At 40.5% G+C, this 23,737-nt stretch overlaps 1 protein-coding gene across 1 annotated transcript in view; it reads right to left on the reverse strand.

The window, feature by feature from the left end:
• LOC134167071 (solute carrier family 12 member 7-like) overlaps window positions 1-23,257 on the reverse strand; it is a 56,383-nt gene extending 33,126 nt beyond the window's left edge. Inside the window, exons 1-6 of the mRNA XM_062625317.1 lie at window positions 23,063-23,257; window positions 7,345-7,439; window positions 5,088-5,210; window positions 3,206-3,352; window positions 2,386-2,440; window positions 322-452 (exon numbers count right to left, since the gene is read on the reverse strand). Coding sequence (XP_062481301.1) covers window positions 322-452; window positions 2,386-2,440; window positions 3,206-3,352; window positions 5,088-5,210; window positions 7,345-7,439; window positions 23,063-23,168 — 657 coding nt within the window. The 5' untranslated portion in view covers window positions 23,169-23,257. The remainder of the gene's footprint in view (window positions 1-321; window positions 453-2,385; window positions 2,441-3,205; window positions 3,353-5,087; window positions 5,211-7,344; window positions 7,440-23,062) is intronic.
• Between the last annotated feature and the right edge of the window lie 480 nt (window positions 23,258-23,737).

Consider the following 23,737-nt stretch of genomic DNA (forward strand, 5'->3'; position numbering starts at 1 on the left):
GGGCATTCTGGAAGTGTAGATGTAAAAGGGGAGAGGGGAAGAGATGACTTGTGGCAATTTAAAAGAGAAAAACCAAAACCATAAACTAGCTCAAACACTCATGTCTATCCTTAGATTCATTTGAAGCATTTGCTAGTTAATAACTCCATCACCTGAAACAAGTATTCTAAAAACAGAGTAAGAATAAATAGACATACTGGAAATATAGTATCAAAACAGTAAAAATCACCAAACTAGAATGCATTTTAGGCCACCTGCATTCCTCAGCAATCTCCCAAAACAGCACAAATCCATTTAATCTTAAGAGAGACTGGTACTTACCAATAAAATTTCAATGGTACCAAGAATGTACATTGCTCCTGCAAAAGTTGTACCCAAGTAGAAACAAAGTCCCACGGCTCCACCAAACTCTGGCCCTAAAGATCTTGAAATCATGTAGTAAGAGCCTCCAGCTGTGAATTTAACAAAAACAAAATCAAAGAGAGACTCCAGCCCTTCAGATATAGGGCAACAGCAGAGAACAAAAACTGTGAATCATTCAATCTACATCATCATGGTAACTCCTGCATTCATTGCCACTGAAATGTTCATGCTAAAACTGTACTTGGTGCCTATGCCAGCCAAGCAGTTAAAATGTACATCTCAAAGTGAGCATCTCCATGTGCATCTTCTGGGGAACAGAAAGTAAGCACCAAAAGGAAAAAACTTCACAAGCTAAACAATCTAAACCATTGTTTAAGAAAAGGATATAGAGGTATAAACAGATGTGAATCCATTTTTAGTTTCTAACCTCAAGCTGTTTGCAGTAAAAAAAGTAAACTTGAAGTATGATTTTTAATCATAGGGACAAAACAGAGTTTGTCTCACTAATATGCTTTCTTTTTCTTTTCTGTATATGAAACTAGTACCACTTTCACTACATGCATTTCTGCAGTACCATTTAAACATGTTAGGTAGGGATGGCTTTTTCTTGTCTACTTTATATACCATTCACTTTGCCCTGAATTTTTCAGTTCTTCTCAGTCTATTTCCAATATACAAGAACCACCTTTTTTAAAATCATAAACTTATCCCCCCATTTCCCTTTCAATAGGGCTCTAAGATTCCACCTCTATCTCTTTACCTAGACTTTGCCCCAGGCCCCCTCAAGACATGCTCCTCTCTGGTTCCCTCTCCATCTTCTCTTAAATTCACTGTATTTGTCTCACTCACAACTACTGAGGAAGAAAGAGGAGACAGAGAAAGGATGTGCATCATTTTAAATGAGCATACACCAACCTTGCATAAAATCAGTTTGCAAATAAGAAATACTCTTCTAATCAAAGGGCACAGACTGAAACTGCGTTTCAATATAAACATATAAGAAACATCAAAATTTATGATGCATCACCAATCCTTTTACTAAATATAATGCTGTTGTATATAAAGGCAAGATGCCGCTGCTCAGAAGGTCTCTTTGAATTCTAGGTTCCTATCTGGGCTTTTTTGTGTTAAGCAAAACCTTTACATTGAACTTTAAAGATCTGTGTGTGGAAGAAGAACAGAACACGCTAATCAGTATCCAGCTAACTAAATAACTAGATTTCATTATAAACCATTTGAAACAAATTTTTCTATTGTATTTCATACATGGTACTATATCCATGTAATGCAATTATTCCACACCCTGCACAAGTTGTAAGAGTTTACTTTTACCTAACAACTTATGCATCAGTTCTGGAACCCATTACTAAGCTGGAGAAGCTCTGCAAGTAAGGAATTACTTTATTAGGTAAACTGTTCAGAATTCCTAACAATGTCTGACCCCCAGTATTATCAATTAGTGTGTTGAGAAACTGAAAAGGATAAGAACTTTAAAGGCTGATTTTGCATCTAAAAATATGGCTTAATAATTGAAGAGCAAGAAGTTTATTTATCCTGAAAATGTAAAGAGATGAGCATAACCTCATGTTATTGCTTATATAGGAAATATTTCTGGCAGCAGACTGGCTGTTATGCTTGCCGAAAACAACATAACCATGTTCAATGTTTAGAAATGGAGTCTAGGGAAATATGGGGGGGAATCAAACAAAACAAACTCCAAACAAAGCAAGCAGCCAAATTTGTGAAGACATCTACTTTGCATGAAGATGAGTCTCCATTAATTCAAGCTACAACATCTCTCATTCAAACAGAATCAAATGCTTGATGACAAAAAAGTGCTACAGTTCATAATTCCTAGAAGATACACCTAGAAGGTTGCATTTATAAATATCACTTAAAAGAAAACATGCACTTGACAAAGAAGCTTTACTTCTGATACCTCAGGCTACAGTAATTTCTTATCCCATCTTTAAAACTTCCATCATTTGATCATTCACTATTTAAGTTAAAATTCTTCATTACCTGGAACTACACCATTTGTTGCTATTGCACTCATTGAAATTGCAGTTAGCATAGTCTGTAGAAAGATGAAATAGAGAATATTTAAAATACAGAGCTTTTTGAATGATGGAGCAAGACAAAGCAATCAAATGAAACTAGGATTTTTATACAGAGAGGTTACAGCAACCAAAAGGTTGTCTCTGGTTAGGGTTATCCCTGTAAATGAAGTAACTCAATTTTTCAGTAGAAAACGCAGTTAATTTAGATGGTTGAGACAATCTTTACAAAGAACTGGAAGAATACAGACCACTGAATATACTTTAAGTAACATGTTCATTATTCCAATTAATCAGTAGTGCCAAACTGATCAAGTGCCATTGTTATGACAAATCATCTAACAGTGGTCTAACTTTAAAATATTAATTTATGGACTTAATGCTGTGGATTGATTTGTAGTCTCTATTAAAGTTTGTTCTGGAGGTGTGAAAAGCAGAACAGTTCAGATCTCAATGTAAATCATGAAATATCTGCTAAAGCTGATTTAATGAAATCCATACAATACACTTCAAATAAAAGATTACTGTGACCAACTCAAAAGAAACTCCATATAGGCTAGAATGACAAGTGACAGTGCATAAATATATGTATGTGTGTGTATATATACATAAACACACACACATATATATATGTATCTCCCATGTCTCTCAATTGCACTGATACTTACTCATTATGAAGAAATCCTTCTCTGCTACTAATATATATGAGAAAGCAGAGATGGATTCTTGTAACAGAAGATTTGTAACAGATGATTTTGCAACAGTAAAAGAAAAGGTTAACTCACACAAGCACAACACATGAACACGATGATGAAAGACTCGAGAACTCCAGCTGTTCCCACAATCCAGGTTAAACGTAGGAAAAGGATGACTCCCAAGATGTTCTGCAAGCAGGGCAGGTACACACCAATAAAAGTGCCCATACGTGGAACCTGGAAATGAAGTCAGAACATGAATTCTTCTGCACTAAACAATTTAAGTCCATAAGCACTTTCTTCTGCAAACACTTATGTGCTCCATGAACAAATGCCAAGTGAAATTGAATGGTAGCCTCAAGAGTCTTCAACTTTGCAAATATCCACAGGCTATTTATGCAGAGAAAAGACAGAAAACTACTTGTGATAGCAAACCCTCTTGTTCCACAGGAATTAGGATGAAATCTTGATAGGGTAGGATGCTTCTGCATCTGTTGATTTCAAAGCTTCATAAACTTTCTTCTGAAACACCAGTTATAGACTACCATTGAAGAGAAGTTTACTGCAGACCAAAGACAGTCTGCAAAAAGTGAATCACCAGTCGCCCTGACTGCCCTGCAACCGAGCCACAAAATGATATTCAACAATCAGTGCTTGTAATTTTTAAAGGAAGATCTGCCATAACATAGTATATTTCAACTTTTTATTTGCTGGTGGTCACCATGAGCGAAGACACATCCAAAAGCATTCAGGCTCCATCATTCAAGTTCCAGCCTTCTACAGAAATCAGGTCTTAAAATACTCAACTCAGGAGCAATAGTTATACACAGCAGGTTTCCAGATACACAGGCTCTTCTTAAAACAAAACTGAAAAGAGATACATCCATAGAAACCGTGTTTTCAGGCCACCAGGTGGGGCTCAAAGGAGACCGAGTGTTCATTTGGCCAGGCAGTTCCAGAGGAACTAACACTACTGCGCTAACAAAAACCTCTGCACAACAGCTGGACAGAGGACAGGGATCACACTAAGGAAAGTGCAAGTAGATCAGTGTTTGTATCTTCAGATGAGAACAACTACTACAGACAAGCACAGTGAGACAAACAAAAACGCCACACACAAACAAACAGGAGAAGCAAAAAGCTAAAACACCTGGACTTTATTCCGCACCCTTTCCCATTGTCCTCGTATCAAATTCCTATATGAGTCAAATCCTAATGCAAACAGTTGTACTGCAAACATTCAGGTACCATACCATAACTCTCTCTTCCAGTCAAATGAGCTCCAGTTCTAACCTTACTTTCAAGCACCTTTTTGTATCTGTCTCTTCTGCTATGTGCTCATCTCCCCCAGCCCCATCCCCATGATAAATATCATATCATAAATATCATACAACCAAATGTTTTCTTGGAACATATCCATTAAGTTTTAAAAATACTTACTCCAACCAACACATAGAAACAAGAGAGCTACTTGGAAAAATGGCTACTATGTTAACGGGAACAAATACACTTAACGGATTTAAAAGAGTGACCTGTTTCATCTCAAGTTTTCCTTAAATTTCAACTTTAGGTAAAAACACAGCCAACTACATTGTAGTAATAAACCAGCTAAAAAAAACCCCACAACATACTAGAGGTAGACAAAAGGTACTGATGCTCATACAAGGACAGAAGGAAGAAGAAAAGAAAGGAAGAGGAAACTGGGTGCATTGCATGTTTCAAGTCCTAGCTTTGAACACATTTTATCTAGAGCGTTTGCAGTAAGGTCTTGCTAAGCCGTGCTAACAGGAACACTGAATTAACCCAAGTCCTGAAACCTAAAAACTAAATCGAAGCAAACGCTTCCATTTTAAATACAATATTACAAATCTTGCTCCTTTTTTCAGGCAGCCACATTATTTGCTTTTTAGGTTAAAAAATGCTTCTCTCTGTGGCTAGCTTCATCTGCACAACATATAAGAAGTTTAAATACCTTGACTTCCTTTCGCTTGCTGTCTTCATCTGCTTCATGTTCCACCACACCTTGAGTTAAATTAGTGTAGTTTGCTAGTTTATTAAGAAGAGATGACACCATGGGATTACTATCCATTTCTTCCTGTTGGGATTTTAAGAATACTGCATGTATTAAATAGTTATTAAAAAGTCACAATTTTTGATACTACATCAAACACACATTCGACAGGTCAGCCATGATTCACCCAAACCCAAAATTTCGCATGACAAAATACCAGTCAGTTCCCAACCAACAAGAGTAACACTATGTGGCTATCATACAATACTTCCTTTATGTTTTTACTCTATAATATGCAGCTTGCACAGCTGGAATATAAAGGCAAATCTACAAAAAGGGCCATCGTTAATTATAAGTCTATTCCTATCACTGTGGATAGTGATAGGGGATTATACTGACAGGGTAGAGTCATAAGGGTGTTTTTCCAGCATCTTCCTTGTATCTAGAGTGGCCTCAAATGATTCTCCCAAGCACCAAGATACTGAATGACCATTCTCAAGCCTACTGTTGCAGGCTTTTGTTGTATTTTATCTTAAACCATGCATACTACTTCCAAAATATTCATCTATTGAAAAATACAGGCATAGATGCATAGCCCAGGTCACTGCACATATGAAATACTACTCATACCATCTTTCTTTAGCCAAATATCTGCTACAAGAAACCCCCACACATGCTAAAACAAATATTAAAATCCAGAAGAAGCATTTACAATAAAAGGATTGCAAGAAAGGCAGAACCACAGACTGCAATCAAGTACACAAAATCAAATATTGGAAGGAAGATGAGTTCAGAATTGCAACCAGAAAGACAAGAACTAAAGCATCTCTGCCTGAGGCATGAGGTGTTGACAGTCATGGTTATAACAGCCAAATTTCTTTGCAACAGTTCAAACAAAAATTCAAACACAAGTCAGCTGAAAACATAAGAGTAAGATTGTAGGAAACATACTGTGAAACCTACACACTACCAAAATGAGTTCACTAGAAGGCTTTCAAGGCAATACTGTGACAGTATGGTATAAAATCTCAGATATGTAAAGAACAGTCATCGGTCTAGCATCAGCTGAGAATTTACATGTCAGCCACTATTCAAATAACTGATGCAAACACATATTCAAAGGAGATTAGGGACAAAAAGCAGCTATGACCAATTTCAACAAGATGTGGATGTTAATTTATGCAATAGAGCTTGAAGGAGAGAAATTCACTGACAAAACTCCACTACCATGGTTTCTGTCAAAAAGAATTAGTATGTAATTGCATACACAGCAAAGGGACAATGAATGACCAATATTACTTTGATCCTTAGCACAATCTTCTCTAAAACTTAGCAAAAATAGTAAAAATACATTATCTGGGTGATGCAGAATGGAACTGAAAGATCATATCCTCTGTGCAAAGATATCTGAAAGGAGCATAAGAGGATGACAAAAAAATAGTGGGTAGAATGCAACAGCAACATGGCTATGAGAACTGTGTTAGAAGGACCTTGTTTACTGTTAACAGCACACACAAATCAAGAGCAGCTGATGCTGCTACAGCAGAACAGCTTAGGTTAAACTTTACTACATGCACTATTTCATGGTAAAAGTAGCACTGAAATGTACCATATCAATATACTTATTTTTTCCCCTGTAAAATACTGCAGTCATTTAGTGAATTAAACTGGTATTAAACTTACATTATAAAGCAGACGTTTACATTACGAAGTAGAAATAGCTATGGTATGCTCTACAATGTAACTCTACAATATAACTAAGTCATGGCCTACCACAATTTCTCTTACAGTTTTGTTACTCTAAGAGATGTCTGTATTTCCCCTGTTCAACACAATATACTTCATAATCTTTTTAGAACTGGATACTGCTTTGTTAAAGCCAATAACAGTTTTCTCCAGCAACAATTTCTAGACCCTAGCCCAAGAAGTTTAAATGCAAGGTGGCTGATCGCATATTTTCACAACAGTACACATCAAAATTTACTGTTCTTGAATACACAGGTATAGGCAAGGGAAAAAAAATCTTCACACTTTGTTTCATTACAACATTCAAATCCACTGAAATGGAATATGAGCAGGTAGCAAACTACTGAAGAGTTATTAAAGTTGATCTTTCCCCCATTACATTTCAAGAGAGAAAGAAAATGGGGGTTTGCTTGTTTACATCTTACTACCAGAGCCTCAAAGGTGAAATTCATTTTGGGGGTATTTAACTTACCTCAAAGAGAGCCATATTCTTTCCTTCATACATGTTTCCTCTGTCCACCTCTGCATTGTTAATAAATGGACTATTTTCCTTGGCAATCCCATCCCCTGGTGGAAAAGTGCAACAATTTGAAACAAAAGGAAATAAAAACTGTAAGACAAGCTATACCATTGAAGGAATAGTCAGAAGATGTTGGTTCAAGATAACACTGAAGGTGGCTGCCAAACACTGTGTCTCAAACACATGGACTTTAATACACATACTGATCTCTCCCTGTCTCATCTTAGTTTTACATCTCTAGTTCACTTCAAAGCATTTGATAATAGAACTTCACAAGAACCTTCAGGGCAACAACAACAAAGAACCCTCAACTTACCTTTTCATTACTTTACTGACTCCCTCAAAAACACTGCAGTAGTTGAGGCAGGAATGTATGAAAAACCAATGTAAAAGGAATTCTTCTGTAAAGGTTGTGGGGACTCTTCCATGATGTGCTGTATTCTGTTCTTTATCTAAATATCAATCTCATTAAACTGTAGCTCCCCTGACCTCTGAACCAGCTCTCAAAAAACACAGCATCACTTTCATTGCCTTCCAGTCTAAGCAATACAAAAGCTATTACCTGTGAATAACGGTCACAACATTGGCATTTCCAGTCTCAAGCCCTTGCTTATGCCACTTTGCCTGCCTGCACTTTTGTCCTTACGTTCACAAGCTACAGCAATAGCACTTTGATAGTCTCTTCACTACAGAATTAGGGGACACCTGGAGAACAAGTTGCATTCTTCTCTGTGTCCTCCACTCTGCCTCTCCAGGACACTTCTCTCCACATGAAATCCCAGAACAAAACTCTTGCAAACAGACGCCAGCCTCAGCACAAAGTATTATCTTGGCTGCAATTAATATAGAAATAGCTATCAATCCCTCAAGCAGATGAGCAAATACATCCCTGATGGATTTCCTATCACCCTCTATGGTTTTTTGTCCAAGAGACTCTCCAAAGTATCACGATACTTATTGTTATCATGACATAGAAGTCACATGCTATCATGAGAGACTCAAAACATAGCTATCGTCCATTAGGGCTCTAGAATCAATTCCACAGTCTTGAGAAGACCTGTTGATGAATTCATCCACAAATACTGTTCTTACCCAGTATATCTCCTTCTACCCAGCTTTCATTTTCTTTTTCTCTACAGTTTATTATTGGTCCCCATTGCTTCAAGTCCTACAGCCTGGCTAAGTCCCCTTCCTCTAACAGTGCTTAATACAAGGCCAGCAGGAGTACTGTAAATACAAAAGAATCTCCCTCATTGATCAGCACCTCCAGATGTTTCGCAGTGCATGGAACATACTGGTGTGGCATAAAATTGTCTGAGAAACTGGCATTTATCCTTTAAATAAGCTTCATCGTACTTAGAGAAAGATTCAGTTAGCTTTTCTATAGATAACAAAATGCAACTCTGTCCCCAAGCAAATATATGCTGATTCCTCTCATCCTGCTAAGGCTTACAAGCACAAGAACTCCTGGTTAAGGCAATGCACTTTCTTCCCAAGGTCTTTGGAATCCCATTTTAGCTCCATTCTTTGAAACAACCATGTTATTTTTGCAAAGTTTTTACAAAGCATTCATTAAAAGGCACATTCCTAAGTTAAAATACAATCAGGGACGCTTGATACTTGTCTTGCTAAGACCACACTTCTATTGACTTTCTCACCTATTGACAGCTGGTAGCTGTACTTACTAGTTAAACATTAGTACTCCTATCAGGGTACTTCCACACTCTTCAGAAAGGATTACTCTTCAAAAAGCAAGCTGGGGAATTTCAAGTACTGTTTCGTGTTCCTGCAGAGTGTTAACGTCACTGGAGTTACTCCTTCAGTGGGTATTAGTACACTAACCAAAACATCGAAAGGGTAACCAAAGGAATAATGTGAATCAGTACTCACAATTGTGAGGTTCAGGAATATAGCTTGGTCTTACCAGTTCTGGAGGTAAAAATCAGCATCTTAGCACTGTACATGAAGTATCTTAAATTGTAGGTGGGAGAATACTGAAGTCTTCCTTTGTAATTCTAAACAGTTACCTGGCTTTGCTTCAATAGGAAAAGCTCAGAGCACAATGTCCCTAACAAACAAGTCTTGTCAAATGCACCTAAGAGACTTCAAATGGAATAAACACAGAACTTGGGTTTCCCTCTCTTCGTATCTTTTTTCAGTGTTTCCAAACAATAGTTTACTTATGTTGAAGCTTTTTAATGCCAGTCTTCAAAACAGCCTGTCACTACCAGACTCCTCAGAAGTCTCCTGTTTCTTTAATACGGTTGCCTCCGTATTCTGTAAGCGTTTGCTAGTGAATGTTTATAGTATTTGACATAATCAGCATTATCTATTTTAGCTCTATTCTGAAAGAGAATCAATGCTGGAAAAGTGACCACAAAACTGTACTGACAAGTACTCTCTCATCTGCAGTCTGTTTACTAATCCTACAGCTATAAAGACCTTTGAACAAGCTCCTCTGAGTCTTCAGCATTGCTGTCAACAAAATCATATTGACTGTAAATTCAAAACCCAACACCTTTAGGAGGAAATTCATTTAATATGCTTAGAAACACAGTGAGCCTTACAAACACATAACTCAAATTGAGATATATCACACCATCCAGTAGAAAGAACTAGTTTTAGGACCTCAACACACCATGGTGAGGTTAATGAAATAAGCTACTATCCCAATCTTTAGCTCATCCCTTCTTCAAGGGAAGGGAATCATTAGAAAAACCAGAACTAAGAGACATGACTTACACTTTTCACAAATGCAGTAAATACAATCTCCAGTGCATCAAGTGAAATGAAGCAAACAGGAAAAGCTATTTCAGTTGCTTGTACTGAGGTAAGATGGAAAATAAAAACACGTACTTCTTTCCACTAGTAAGTCTCAAGCCATTTATAGCTTTATGTTTTAACCCTATTCCCTTGAGTCCTATGAGGAAGCTTTAAGATAATCAACTCATATAATCATTTAGGTTGAAAAAGACCTTTAAGATCATGGAATCCAACCATTCTACAGCACTGCCAAGTCCACCACTAACCCATGTCACTAAGTCCCATATCTACAGGCTTTTTAAATACCTGCAGGGATGGTGACTCTTCCCTGGAGGTATTTAACCACTTCCCTGGGTGGCTTGTTCCAATGCTTGACAAGCAAATCACTTTTGCCCTCAGGCTTCTTCAAAACTGAGTCAACTCAAACTCTTCTCAGCTATGGAGGTCAGTTAAACATACAATAAAACAATCACAATGCAGTTTTAGACATTCCTCTAAGCTGCATATGTCTTTTAACACAGTTAAAGCTGCTGCAGTCAAAGCACTCAACATTTATACTCAGTATTGCTTGATTTCTGAAAGTAATTCAGCTCATGAAGGTTTACAAGCAAAAATCTTAAATCTGGACTAAATTACTAATCCATCTGAGCCAGTATTTCATCTTGTGAAATCCATTCTGTCCTTATGTATGGACCAGTGACAAACTGAAGCCCAAACTAATATACCCTTCCTAGAAGCTCATCTGGTATCTTCTGTGCTGATGAGACATGCAGAGATTCCCACTCTGGATTTCTACAGATGCTCCAGCACTGTGATGGGTAGAGCTATATTTACACAGAAAGTAACTGCAACAAATTACACTTCCTTTTCCACCTGAGATATGCAGCTGCAAGCAGAGAAGGTAGGAGACACTGCCTCAAGTTTAGGAAGTCATACTCACAGTGTTCATGCCGATGACCACAACGTTCACTGCCATACACCCCTGCCCCTAAATGACAATGCAGTGTAATCATCATGAGTTATTACAAACCCATTTACATCCCTGTACCACATTGCTCCTCACACAGAGAGCTAAACCAGAACTATTACAAATGCACCAGTGGGGTGTGCCTAATGCTGAGTTGGGAGAGAGTTGTTCTGCTTTCGTCTTTATTCTTGCTGCTTTTAACAAAGACCAGTTTGTGTTCACTACACAAATGCTTGTGCTGTCACTAAAGACACCATCAGCATAGGAAATAAGCAAAACCACTTACTTACCATTGATACCAGGACTACTACAAACACTTCTTTAGCACTGATACCAGGGTTACTACATCATAGAACCATAGTGGTTGGGATTCCCCCTTTCCTGTTCCCTGCCCATCAAAAGAGGCAGAGCATGACAAAAATGTGTTATAGGTGTCTAGCCTTAGGGAAAGTGGCAGAGCAAGGCTCAGGGTAGAAGGAGGAAATGATCGTTTAAGTAATCCTAAATTTGCACTAGGATGCCCTTTCAAGAGATTAAGGACAAAAATATTAGACCACCTAATCTGATTTCCTGTATTTCCACAGGTTGCAGAATTTCATTTCTGCATTATGCTCTATTACTTCAAAAAGAAAACCACAGTGATATTTGACCAGTGTATTTCTTGATGCTTTCAGAACTGGAATAAGAAAAAATGCAATCAATTCATCTCTATAAAGATTAAGGGGGTTTTAATTACTGGAAAAGTCTGAAACAAATTGTTCCTTATTTCTATTTCAATTCGGCTCTTTTCAAACTTTCAACTATAACATCCTAGTACACCTTCCAGATTTAAAGACCTTGTGTTTCCTGTCTGTGAAGGTAACTATACTCACTAAATCATCCCCAGCTTCCTTTTCAGAAACTAAACCAGCTGGGTTCATAAAATATTTTCCTAACCTTTGTTTTTGTGAAAACATTCTCTCCAGTTTTAAGTGATGAAAATAAAAATGTTAAAACGTCAAGCTTTAAAAATCAAATACAGCCTTCTAACACCAGTCTCAAGTCATGCTATTTACAGAAGTATAATCATCACCTCTCTACTCCAAGGATCAGGCTAGACCTGTTTACAGAGCATTAAACCAAGATCATGCTACTCTATTCCAGTTTGACCCCTAAATCCTTTCCAGATTCACTGCTTCCTCACTGTCCCTCACTATGCTTGTCATTATTGTACACATTCAAGAAGAGTTCCTATTTGCCTTTGCATTCAAACACATTTTGTCCAAAAAAGCAAGCATCCATGTCTCTTGTCATGCTGTAAGAGTTTAACACCTACCTGAAAAACGAAAGCAGATTCTTTTTATGTGGCAAAACAATACACACTGTTTTCAAAGAAGTGAGAATGACCTAAAACTTTTGCACCACAGGGCCTCAGGCAGCTTGGCTATAAGGCATAGCTGTTCTCTAAACATGTAAAACTAAAGAGTTCTGCTTCCCACTAGAAATGCCTAACTTTATGGTCTCATCTAAAGAAGTCCTAACCTTTCATAGCTTCCAAAGGACAACTTTTAATCACAATCCATATACCTTGAAATAGGTTCTGGTTAGCCAGATACTGGTGAAAAATAATGGGTTTTAATAAAAACTATGGTAACATTTTCATTAAGTTAGTATTCAGTCACATTAAGAACAAACCACTGCAAACTGAGAACAGAAAGGTAAGATCCTGTTTGCACAAGGGCAAACAAGCATTTTCCGTCAACGTAAGTAAACTTTCACAGGTAAAAATACATAAAGTTTAGAAGTCACTAGAACTGACAAACAGAAGTGTCACCTCCTGTGGCAAAACCCATAATTCTATCTTCTCCACCATGCATATTTACTGATGTCCAGATTTTGCATTGGCAGGCAACTACAACACAGACAACCTTCAAAATTCAATTTCTTAACATTCATAATCAAAAACCATAGAAGTATTCTTCAGAGCTCTGACAAACTCAAGTCTTCAAGAGCCACTATGTTGCTTTGAATCAATTATGAAAAGGCTTTGATAACCTTGTTTGAGCACATCTTGCCTCCCAGTTTTTGCATCAGATGGGTTTAACACAGCGCAATCTACTACAAGGTTGCAAGTTATTTGTTTCAGTTGTGGTTTTGTTTTTTTAGTAAAGAAATGTCTAAACATTTACTACACCAGCAATTTCTGACATTATTTTTATCAATAGCTAGCACAATTTATGCAAGTTATCTTGAAAAGCAGAATGAGGTATATTTAAGCTCCTTGTAAATCCCTTTACATAATGGAGGATTCTAATATTACATCTACCACCTTATCAGCATCACTAAATTTTAGTTTTTCTTTACTTAGGCTACTATTATAATCAAGCACAGCCTACTTCTAATGAGAACACGCTACATAAACTCTATAAATTCTCCATAATATAGCTGGAAGTACAGAACCTGCTATTTCAATAGAAGAATCATTACAACCATGGCACTGGCTTTTAAAAAGACTCACTTGGATTTGTCCCACTTTCTTCATAATCTTGGTCACTCATGATTAAGGAAAATCAAATCATTCTCCTCTGCTGATTCTTCACGTATCAAGAACTGAAACAGGAAACTGGCAGTTGCTTCCTCCCAGCTTTGTGTAAGACCTCAAATCCTGTTTCTTACTAGTATTGGATTAAACCTGAAACAAGTCATTAAGGCTTCATGCGGTGTGAAGCGTGCACATGACACAGCCAAACTACACGACAGCCACAGAACTCCCTAAAGAGAATTAAGCCGGAGGATTTCTGTCAGCAATAAACACCACGCTTAGCAAAAGGCACAGGATCACGTTCCTAAAACATCCCATGTCTTTGCCCAATAATAAATACATTTAAGGTTTTCTTTCCATCAAATACATTCACTTTAGAAAACTGCCACTAAGCAGACCAGCATGCGTTTAGCAACAAGTAGCGTTAACCTATTCCAAAGATTCCTATTTAAAAGGCCAGTATTATGCATTAAGTACCTATTAACAGATCTTAACTCTTAAGTAAAGTTACTAAACATTTACCTAAGTAGAAAGAGTTTGCATTAATTGTACTTAACATTTAGCAGACAAAAAAGCACTTTAAAACATAATTCTAGTAACTTTGCAAGCACTCTTTGAAAACAAGTATTTTTAAAATATAAAGGGGAACCCTTTAAGGCTGGCTACATAATTTGTTAATTCTCTTTCCAATTAGGTATAGCACTGCTCTCTAGTCTATGCATTAATCTACTTCACCAGCCTTAAACAACTTCCTACAGCTTCAATTCCGTTTAATGGATGTTATTGCTTAGAACACACTAGCTCCTGCTGTCAAATCTTTCCAATCACATCTGAGATGTACTCCTCTCTGTGATCCTAACACCTATGTCACAAGCACAGTCAACTGTAGAAAGGCTGAAAGAGTTGAAGGCTCCTTCCAAGTCCATTTCCCAAAGCTGCTTTTTAGAACCAGTGCTGTAGCTTACTAGGCCCCTAAAGCTGCTGCTTTAACTTGCTGATGCTGCATTTTGACTCCACACCCTGTCCTCCTGTCCAGGAACTGATTCTTGTTCCTAGCTAGCAAAATAAAGCAGCTTGTTTAAGTCCTCAGCCGATGATCCACAGAGCGAGAAAGGCCAGTAGAGGGACAAAGATATGACTGGTTACTAATCCGTGGCAGCAAGCCATTATGTCCTGGTAAGCTTCTATCAGGACAGTTCTACAGGTAACAAAGGAAACCTCTGACATACTTCCAAGGATGTTCTAAACTGCCCTTTCTGAAGCTAAAAGAAAAACACACAAGCCTCCCACTTTTGAAGACTGGAATTAATCTGTCAACAGATTTTATTATCTTCCCCAAAAAAGTAAGCTTATAGTGGGATGCTTTTAATTTTATAAAGTTTCCAACTTGTGTGCCCCTTGTCAGAAGGCAAGAGACAGAACAAGCTTTTCATTTCCTCTTCCAGAAAGACAGAGGGTATTTTTCTGTTTAACACCCCCCCCCCCCCGGGTTCTGCAAAGCAGTTCACACTCAACATCTCACCTCCCAAAGGCTCCCAGAATGATTTCCTCAACAGGTTGAATGCTGCTTATTTTTGGTTGCTATGAGTTACCTAAGGGATACACGCTAACTAAGGTACCTAATTAAGAATACATGCTGTTGAAATCAGGAAGCAGATAATAAACACTGTCCAACTGACACAGACATTATTAAGCCATTCTTTTCTAGAGCTGTGCTTCAAGAGCAAAGTTACCCAGGGACCCTCTTTAAATCTGTATACTGCTAACTGCTCATGAATCCATTTCAGGACCTTCAAAAATAAGGAGTTAACACTACTGATGCCCTAAAACTCAAGGGTGGCAATTCTGAGGATTAAGAAGCTGCCAAAGAAACAGTTATACCTCTTGTAGAGCAGGGTCAGGGCATCCTAGCAAGAATTTAGTGTTGCACAACCCAAGTCAAAACTTCATCCAGTTTTTTAAGTACTTTAAAAATCTGCACGTGAAATCAGAGAGACTGCAGTGTTCACAGACTTCATGGGGTGGGTTGACCTTGGCTAGCCACCAGGTGCCCACTCTATCACTCCTCCTCAACAGGGCAGGGTGGGAAAACAACATTAAAAAGCCTGTGGGTTGAGAAAAGGACAGGGACATCACTTAGCAGTTACCATCATGGGAAAACACAATGTAACTACAAAAGGATTGTGCAGAAAAAAAAGAAATTGGTAGAAAAATCCATTTAACTCATTTAAATTAGGAAACACATAAGGGGGGGAACCCTCACTCGTCAAGATTTCTACTCAGATTCAGAATATGCCCCCTGTGACAACATTCTACAGTTCAAATGGAGAGCAATTACAAATGGCACTAATTGTTTCACCGGCCACGCTTTAGTAGCTGGTTTGTAAAGCAACAACATAGTTCAAAGATGCAGGAAAATCTACCCAGGGAAGTGCTGCCTTAAGGGGTGTTTTTTTGCTTTGAGGTGAGCGCGGAACACCACTGCTGATGAGTGGCAATGAGCTGATCCAATGAAATAAGGTCTCTTAAAACAACTCTTTAAAACCAAGATTTTATGTCATAGCCAGTTTCCTGCCCATTTGGCTCCATAAAATAGTTCACAAGCAGTTAGGACTGGAGAGAATAGATACACTTCTTTTCCCAGCAGCAGCTAATGAAGTCTGCTACGCAGTAACAAACTATACCCCTTACCAAAAGCAACCTTTGCAGGGCTTACCTGCGAGATTCCAACAGTAAGAGTCATCTTATAATTGCAAGATAATGAAACATTACAAGGAAAGTTCTGTTAAGAAGAACAGTTACAAAACAATTACACCAGAAGACCTTGACTCACCATATTCCCATGGCTGCAAAAGTATTATCACCAAAAGAAACATCAGCAATAAGAAAACAAAACCATCTCAATAATGAGATTTTCATTCCAGGAGCAGGGAAGGTAAAATGATGAGAGTGGTTATCACTACATTTGATGTTACTTTCTCCTGGCATATTTTACTTTAAAATTATTTTATGAGTAGAATAATTTGTATTTAGCTCTTAAGTACAGCAAGAGAATGTTAGCATTTCATTCACATGAAAGAAACACAATGGAGTGAAAATAATAATGCACTGTCAATTTCAAGCATTAAGATCCTGTACATCACCAAAAAAGTCAGAACTCCAACAGCCTAAAAGAACTACTTAAACAGATACAAAATGCAGTGAAGTTCTTTAGTTTATTATACTTAACTGTGCCTCTTATTTGCCCCCATTTCCCTTGGAGCTATCAGTAGCTAACAGCAACGCTTACATTCACAGTAACGCATGTAGATGTATTAAACAGTGAAAGGATCAACCAGAGCACCTTGTCAGAGATGGGCATACATCAGAACAGCCAGTGACCCTCAGAGCAAAGAAAATCCCTGTGTGGAACTCCCATGCCCATGATAAAATGTCAGATATGCATTTATCTGCAACAGGAATAATATTTTGCATCCCAGGATTGTATTAATCAATATGATATCAGGGTGCCAAGGAGGACAAGCAATGCGACTTCTGTAAAGCGAGATATTTTATCTCACATGCCTAAGAAAGTTCTTTGAAAGAATCAATAAGCAGATGGATAATGGAAACCTAATTTATACACTTTGCCAAGGTCTCCGAAAGATACATTAAGTCCTCCTCTGAACAAGCTTAAGGAAATAAAGCAGGAATAAGAGATATTAGATAAGCCATAGGTAAATAACAAAGAAAACAGAAGACAAATACGGTCTACTCCCAGAGATGGTGATGGTCACTGAAGTCCTGCTGGGACACATGCTGTTCCACACGCCAATAAACAGCAGCAACAAAGATCAAAACCATGAGGTGACCAGAGATGTGACAGTTGGAAACTGCTTCTCAAGTTATTTAGGACAGTCAAGGCACAGCCCAACTGCGGAGAGCTGCAGGTCTTCAAGACTAAATGAACGTTTAACTGACATGCAGAATTTGATGTAGAGTTTTAAGGTATGTACATACATGAAGGAAAACAATCCTAAACCAGCTGGGCTCCAACTGATCGTTACCTCTCATGAAAGACACTTCAACTATGACTGCTTCATAAACCTACCAGTGCAATAATTGCTTTTCAAACCACGGCCTGAACATTGGGAATGTAACAAAGGTATCAGGGTGTGGGGGAAATCACTGTTTGTTCATAACTGGGTCATCATGCACAGTTCTGGAACTTCCTCCATTTCAATGTTAACAGAAGTAGAAACAAATTCAGAAAAAGACAGGAAGTGTAACAATAAGTATGGAATAGCTTCCATGTACTTCATGTACTATGGACTTAGAAGAACAGACTTTAGCCTCTTCAGGGGTCTGCTTGGTAGAATACCTGCAAGGAAGAGGGGCCCAAGAAAGGTGGTTAATATTTAAGGATCACCTCCTTCAAGCTCAGGAGCCAACAGAGGAAGTCAGGCAAAAATGCCATGAGGCTTGCGTGGACGAACAAACACAGGCTGGGTGGAGACTGGAAGGAGCAGCCCCGAAAAAGATTTGGGGGTGTTGGTCAATGAGAAGCTCCTCATGACCCAGCTTCAGGGTACACACGAACACAGAACCCCCCACCCCCATGTGCTGGGCTGCACCCCCAGAGCGTGAGCAGCACTGGTCGAGGTAGTGGATTCCCCCCCTCTGCTGCACTCTGGGGAGACTCCCCCTGAAGCCCTGATCCAGCTCTGGGGCAGCAGCACAAGAGGGATGTGGAGCTGTTGGAGAGAGTCCAGAGGAGGCCCTGGAGATGCTGTGAGGGCTGGAGCAGCTCTGCTCTGGAGCCAGGCTGAGAGAGCTGGGCTGGGTCAGCCCGGAGAAGAGAAGGCTCCTGAAGGGGAGACCTTAGAGCAGCTCCAGTGCCTGAAGGGGCTACAGGAAACCTGGAGAGGGGCTTGGGACAAGGGCCTGTAGGGACAGGACAAGGGAATGGCTTTAACCTGCCAGAGGGGAGACTGAGATGAGCTCTTAGGCAGAAGCTCTTCCCTGTGAGGGTGCTGAGGCGCTGGCACAGGGTGCCCAGAGAAGCTGTGGCTGCCCCATCGCTGGCAGCGTTCAAGGCCAGGTTGGACACAGGGGCTTGGAGCAATCTGGGCTAGTGTGAGATGTTCCTGCGCATGGCAGGGGGTTGGAACTGGATGAGCTTTAAGGTCCCTTCCAATCCAAACCAAACCATTCTGTGGTTCTATCTAAAGAATGACTAAATAAGAGTCTTCAGTTTGGAAAAAAAGGTGTAGGATTAAGATGGAATGAAATTTATAAAAATTTTGAGTGATCTGGAGAGACCTGACCAATATTAGTGTAATTTGATGCCTTTAATCTGATGACTGGATCAGAAAACAAACAAACAAGAGGTAATTTGCCTTTGAGCAGCAGATCTTCCTGCCACAGTCTCCCAGCTGCCAAAAATACACATTGATTCCCGACTAAGAGAACAGAAGAAAAATTCACTGAGTGCATTTAGAACAGAAACAAAAGTAGATCTAAAAACCTAAATTCACCAAAGAATGAGAAACTAATGCGGTTTCATAGAAGGCTCATCTTTTTCTAGCCCACAGTTCATTGGAGCCTGGGATAGCATGTGGAAGCCGGTGTCACATTTCCCAAGCCATGCTTCCGGGCATATCCCTAGACCTGAGCCTTCAGAAACGCTTTGCACACAACTGGCTATGCACACAAACAGGGCAGAGAGGGACAATTAACCTGTGGAGATTAACAGTGAAAACATCAGTTCTCATATTTCAGGGTACAGGAAACAGGACAAACTGCAACAGGGTGAAGGGGAACATGTAAAACTGTATTTTTACTGTGCAGTAAAATCTGAACTACAGACTGGTTCTGTGTTTGAGCACAGATAGACTGAAAATACACCAGACATCTCAGTGAGATTAGCCTGTCTTCCCTTCACTGTGTATATATGTATATATATATATCTCTCTCTATATATATATATCTACATCTACCTGCATCAACTCTTTCTGGTTTTCCAGGCATTGGCATTTTACAAGAAGTCACGGCATTAATGCTTTCTTACTTATAAAATGACTTACTGGTAGATGACCAGGTTTGTCATTATATTCTTTGTATCTGAGGATCTGAAATAGGTATTTAGTCAATTCCACAAAGTTTTGACAGGTCTAACAGACAGTCATTACTGATACACGTGAACAAAATAAAACCAAGCACAAATCAAAGCCAGGATTTCTCATAAAACTTCATCCTTTAATGACTACAAGAGACTTCTGTTTCCTTTTCTTCTTCCATTAGTTACTGTTTTCTGACTACCCTTCCTTTTTAATGTGCTTCTAATACACCACAAGACACATATTCTTTCTGCTGCTTTGTGCACTTTCTGCTTATGTGCAGAGTCAGCCAGCTCTGACCCTCAACTGTATTGTTCAATCCAAGCATTAATTTCCACTCTGCCTCCCTACTCTTTTCCAAGAACTGCTCTGGATAGTGCTGTAACACTGTCAAACAGCCACTCGCCCAAATCTTTCCTTCCTTCACACACGTGAGGGTGTCACAAACCAGAAAACACAAGGCTATAGAATTTCAGATGATTATGAAGGAGTGAAGAGTATAGAGCAAGAACATCCCAGCTTACTCCAATATCACATAAATGAGTATCAGGTAGGAATGAATATAAGGGGGTAAATGCACAGAATAGTAAGTGCATTGCTAGTAAGATACCAGAGCTACTCTACTAGCAATATAAACCGCATACACCCTGCTCTCCTCCAGAAAAAAACAGTGTTGTGGGTTTGAGGGGGGCCTTTTTGTTTTTTGGGGGTTTGTTGGCTTGATTTTCTTTTTAAGCAAGGTACTCCTGCAGTCAAGGAAATTATATTTGCTTTTTAAGCCAGACAATTCAATCAAAAACAGAATTTTAGATTCCTGAAAACTTGGAACAGATTTATATGCTGAGCTAAGGGTGAGCCAAAGAAGAAGGTCCTATTCTCCCTCTTCTTTTACTTCCACCTCTGCTTCACCCTCCTCCCACCCTGACACAACTCACATCTCAACTCCAAAACAGAGGAGTTCAGTTTGCCAGTTTAGGGCATCGAACCCACCCAGTGAAGCGTCTTGATAAGCACCAAGGTCAAGTGGAGGAAAATAACAAGGAAAGCCGGGGGATGTGGGAGAGGGCAGGGAAGGAGATGTTTTACTCCTCAGTCTTTTTCTCAAGGCTGAAGCCTCCTCCAAGCAGCTTTTAGATGGGCTTAACTACAACACTTTGAACTGTACTTGTGTTTTAGATTTCTTTAAGGTTTTCAGAAGAGTTAGTCCAGGAGCATTATTTGATTACACAGCATTAACCTAACAATTTTATGCATTACAGGTTTACATACCACAAACACTCATATAATACCCAAGGCAACCTGAAGTATGCTGTTCCCTTCCCAAACCTCTGTATCCAAGTGTAGCAATTAATCTCTTAATGAAGTCTGACTGTATCTTGTTTACAAGTCAATGCCTTCTCTTTTCAGCGTTTTCCTCTCTACTGCCTACTTTACAGGCACATTAACAAAAGTCAGACATAAATTCATCTGCTCAATGGATACAGATCCAGAACAGTAAATAATTTAAACTCATTTTTCAAATATAACTGCTAGTCCACATCAATTCTACTTAATTGCATGGAGAATTGCTATTGATTTTCATCACAACCCTAAAGGTCAGAAATAAGCCATTACAAGGGTGCCAGGTCAACTCTTCCCTTGCCCTCATAAGCTTCCAGATGTTCCAAGCCTTCAATATGCTTTGGATGCATACATGGTCTAACAGCTTGCCTGTATGCATATTCAGTATTTTCAGACACTGCTTCATAACCTTCTGGTTAGCTCCATAACGAAAACTGCCCGAACAGATTAATACTATACTGCTGTCAAACATCTAGTACATAAAACAAAACAGTATAAACTGTTGCTGCAGTTTATACCATTTTGGTTTTCCTATTCCATTTGGGGGGGGGGGAAGAAGTGGCAGCTATTACACCACTTGCTCATTGCTTGAATACATCAGAGGAAATGCAACTACATGTAGCATATATCTCTATGGGTAATTAGGGGGTTAGGGGAGAAAGCTGTGGAAGAAAAACACCGAACTTTGTCAGTGTGGTAATTTACGCCTAAATGATCTGTACCCCAAAAGAAATTAAAATAGCACAGACATATTAAGTTTGCCAAAGATCTGTTTTCAGCCTTACAGAATCTGAAGGGGGCTACAAGGATGCTGGAGAGGGACTCCTCATCAAGGGCTGCAGCGATAGGACAAGGGGTGATGGGTTCAAACTGAAATGGGAAGTTCAGGTTAGATATAAGGAAGAAGTTCTTCCCTGTGAGGGTGCTGGCACAGGGTGCCCAGAGAAGCTGTGGCTGCCCCATCCCTGGCAGCGTTCAAGGCCAGGTTGGACAGGGCTTGGAGAAATCTGCTCTAGTGGAAGGTGTCCCTGCCTGTGGCAGGGGGTTGGAACTGGATGATCTTTAAGGTCTTTTCCAACCCAAACCAGTCTGGGATTCTATGATTTCTTCACATCCACATCACATGCTATTAGATTCATCTGTAATGCATACCACAAAAAGGAGAAGCTGTCACTATAAGCAACTATCAGCCTTTAACCAAAAGCCCATATTTTGACGTGATCACTTAATATCTAAAAAATAATAAACCAAACCCCAGAACATTAAAAACGAGTACTGACTGTAACTCAGCGTCCAAGACGCGCAAGTTCCAACTCACAGTACTAGCAGTAATTCAAGCACCATACTTGGTATTGCCGCTGCAACGCGCTTCAGAAACGGGAAGCGTTAAGAGCTTCTGAGCCAAAGGAAAAGCAGCCCCTTATCATCCCAGTGGGAAAAATCCCTCGTTTCCCCAACAGCGCTCGTCCACAAGCACTCACCCGGCTGCGGAACACGCTGCCCGGGGCAGACCCTCACCCGCGGTACCCTCAGTCTCGGTTCTGCCCCCCAAGACACGGGCCTAGCAGGAGGGGAGGCTTCCAACAGGTAGCGAATACCTCCTTAGCCCGGGACCCCGCCACAAACGCACATGGCTGGGCAAACACCCGGGACAAGCCAGGTAAGACTGTGCTGTAACCCACAGTCCGTGGGGTAGAACCTTGGCTCCCAACCCCTCTCCAGCGAGCCCCAGCAGGACTCGGCTTTTACAAGAGCCTAACTTGGTGATCCTCCAGGATCCCAACCCAAAGGGCTCCACGGCTCTCCCGCAGAGCCGCCCGTTCCCCCCGCTCCGCTCCGCCTCACGGCGCCGCGGGGCTGCTCCGCTCGCCCGGCCGGAGCCGCCCCGGAGCACTTCCTCCTGCGGGCCGAAACAAAGAGCGGCGAGCTCCGCACACCGCGGGCGCCGGACTCTGCCCTCTCCGCCCGCTCCCCCCTCACCGGAGCCGCGGTCCCTGTCTTCGTCCTCCTCCTCCTGCTGGCGCTGCCCATGGTTCTCGGCGGGGCCCTGCGCCTCCACCGGCACCACGGTGAAGCTGGTCGGCATGGCGCGGCCCCGGGCAGAGCGGGCGCTGCTACCGCCCTCACGTGAGGCACGGTTAGTTCCTCACGCTGCGGGAGCCACCGCCCCCCGCCCCCGGGAGGAGCGGGAGGAGGAAAGGAGGGAGGGAGGAGGGAGCGCGGTGACTCGTTGTGATTTACATGCACGCCGCTTCCAAAGGAAAGCAGCTGCGCTCTAGGGCCCGATCCGCCGGCTCTCTGGAGGGATGGCAGCGTCCAGAGTCATGGAACCAACCGGGTTGGGAAAGACCTTCAAGTTCATCCAGTCCAACCGTTCCCAGCACTCCAAGGCCACCACTAACCCATGGCACTGAGGCCTCGTCTCCACGCTGTGTGAACACTTGCAGGGTCGGTGACTGCAGCCCTGCCCTGGGCAGCCTGTTCCAATGCCTGAGCACCCTCTGGGGAAGGAATTGTTCCTCAGCTCCATCTAAACCTGCCCTGGGGCAGCTTGAGGCCGTTTCCTCTTGTCCTGTCCCTTGTTCCTTGGGAGCAGAGACCGACCCCACCTCACTACAACCTCCTGTCAGGCAGTTGTAGGCAGCGATCAGGTCC

This window comes from Pezoporus occidentalis, unplaced genomic scaffold, assembly GCF_034315485.1.
Source record: "Pezoporus occidentalis ecotype Australia unplaced genomic scaffold, CSIRO_AGI_Poc_V1 ctg28, whole genome shotgun sequence".
NCBI lineage: Eukaryota > Metazoa > Chordata > Aves > Psittaciformes > Psittacidae > Pezoporus > Pezoporus occidentalis.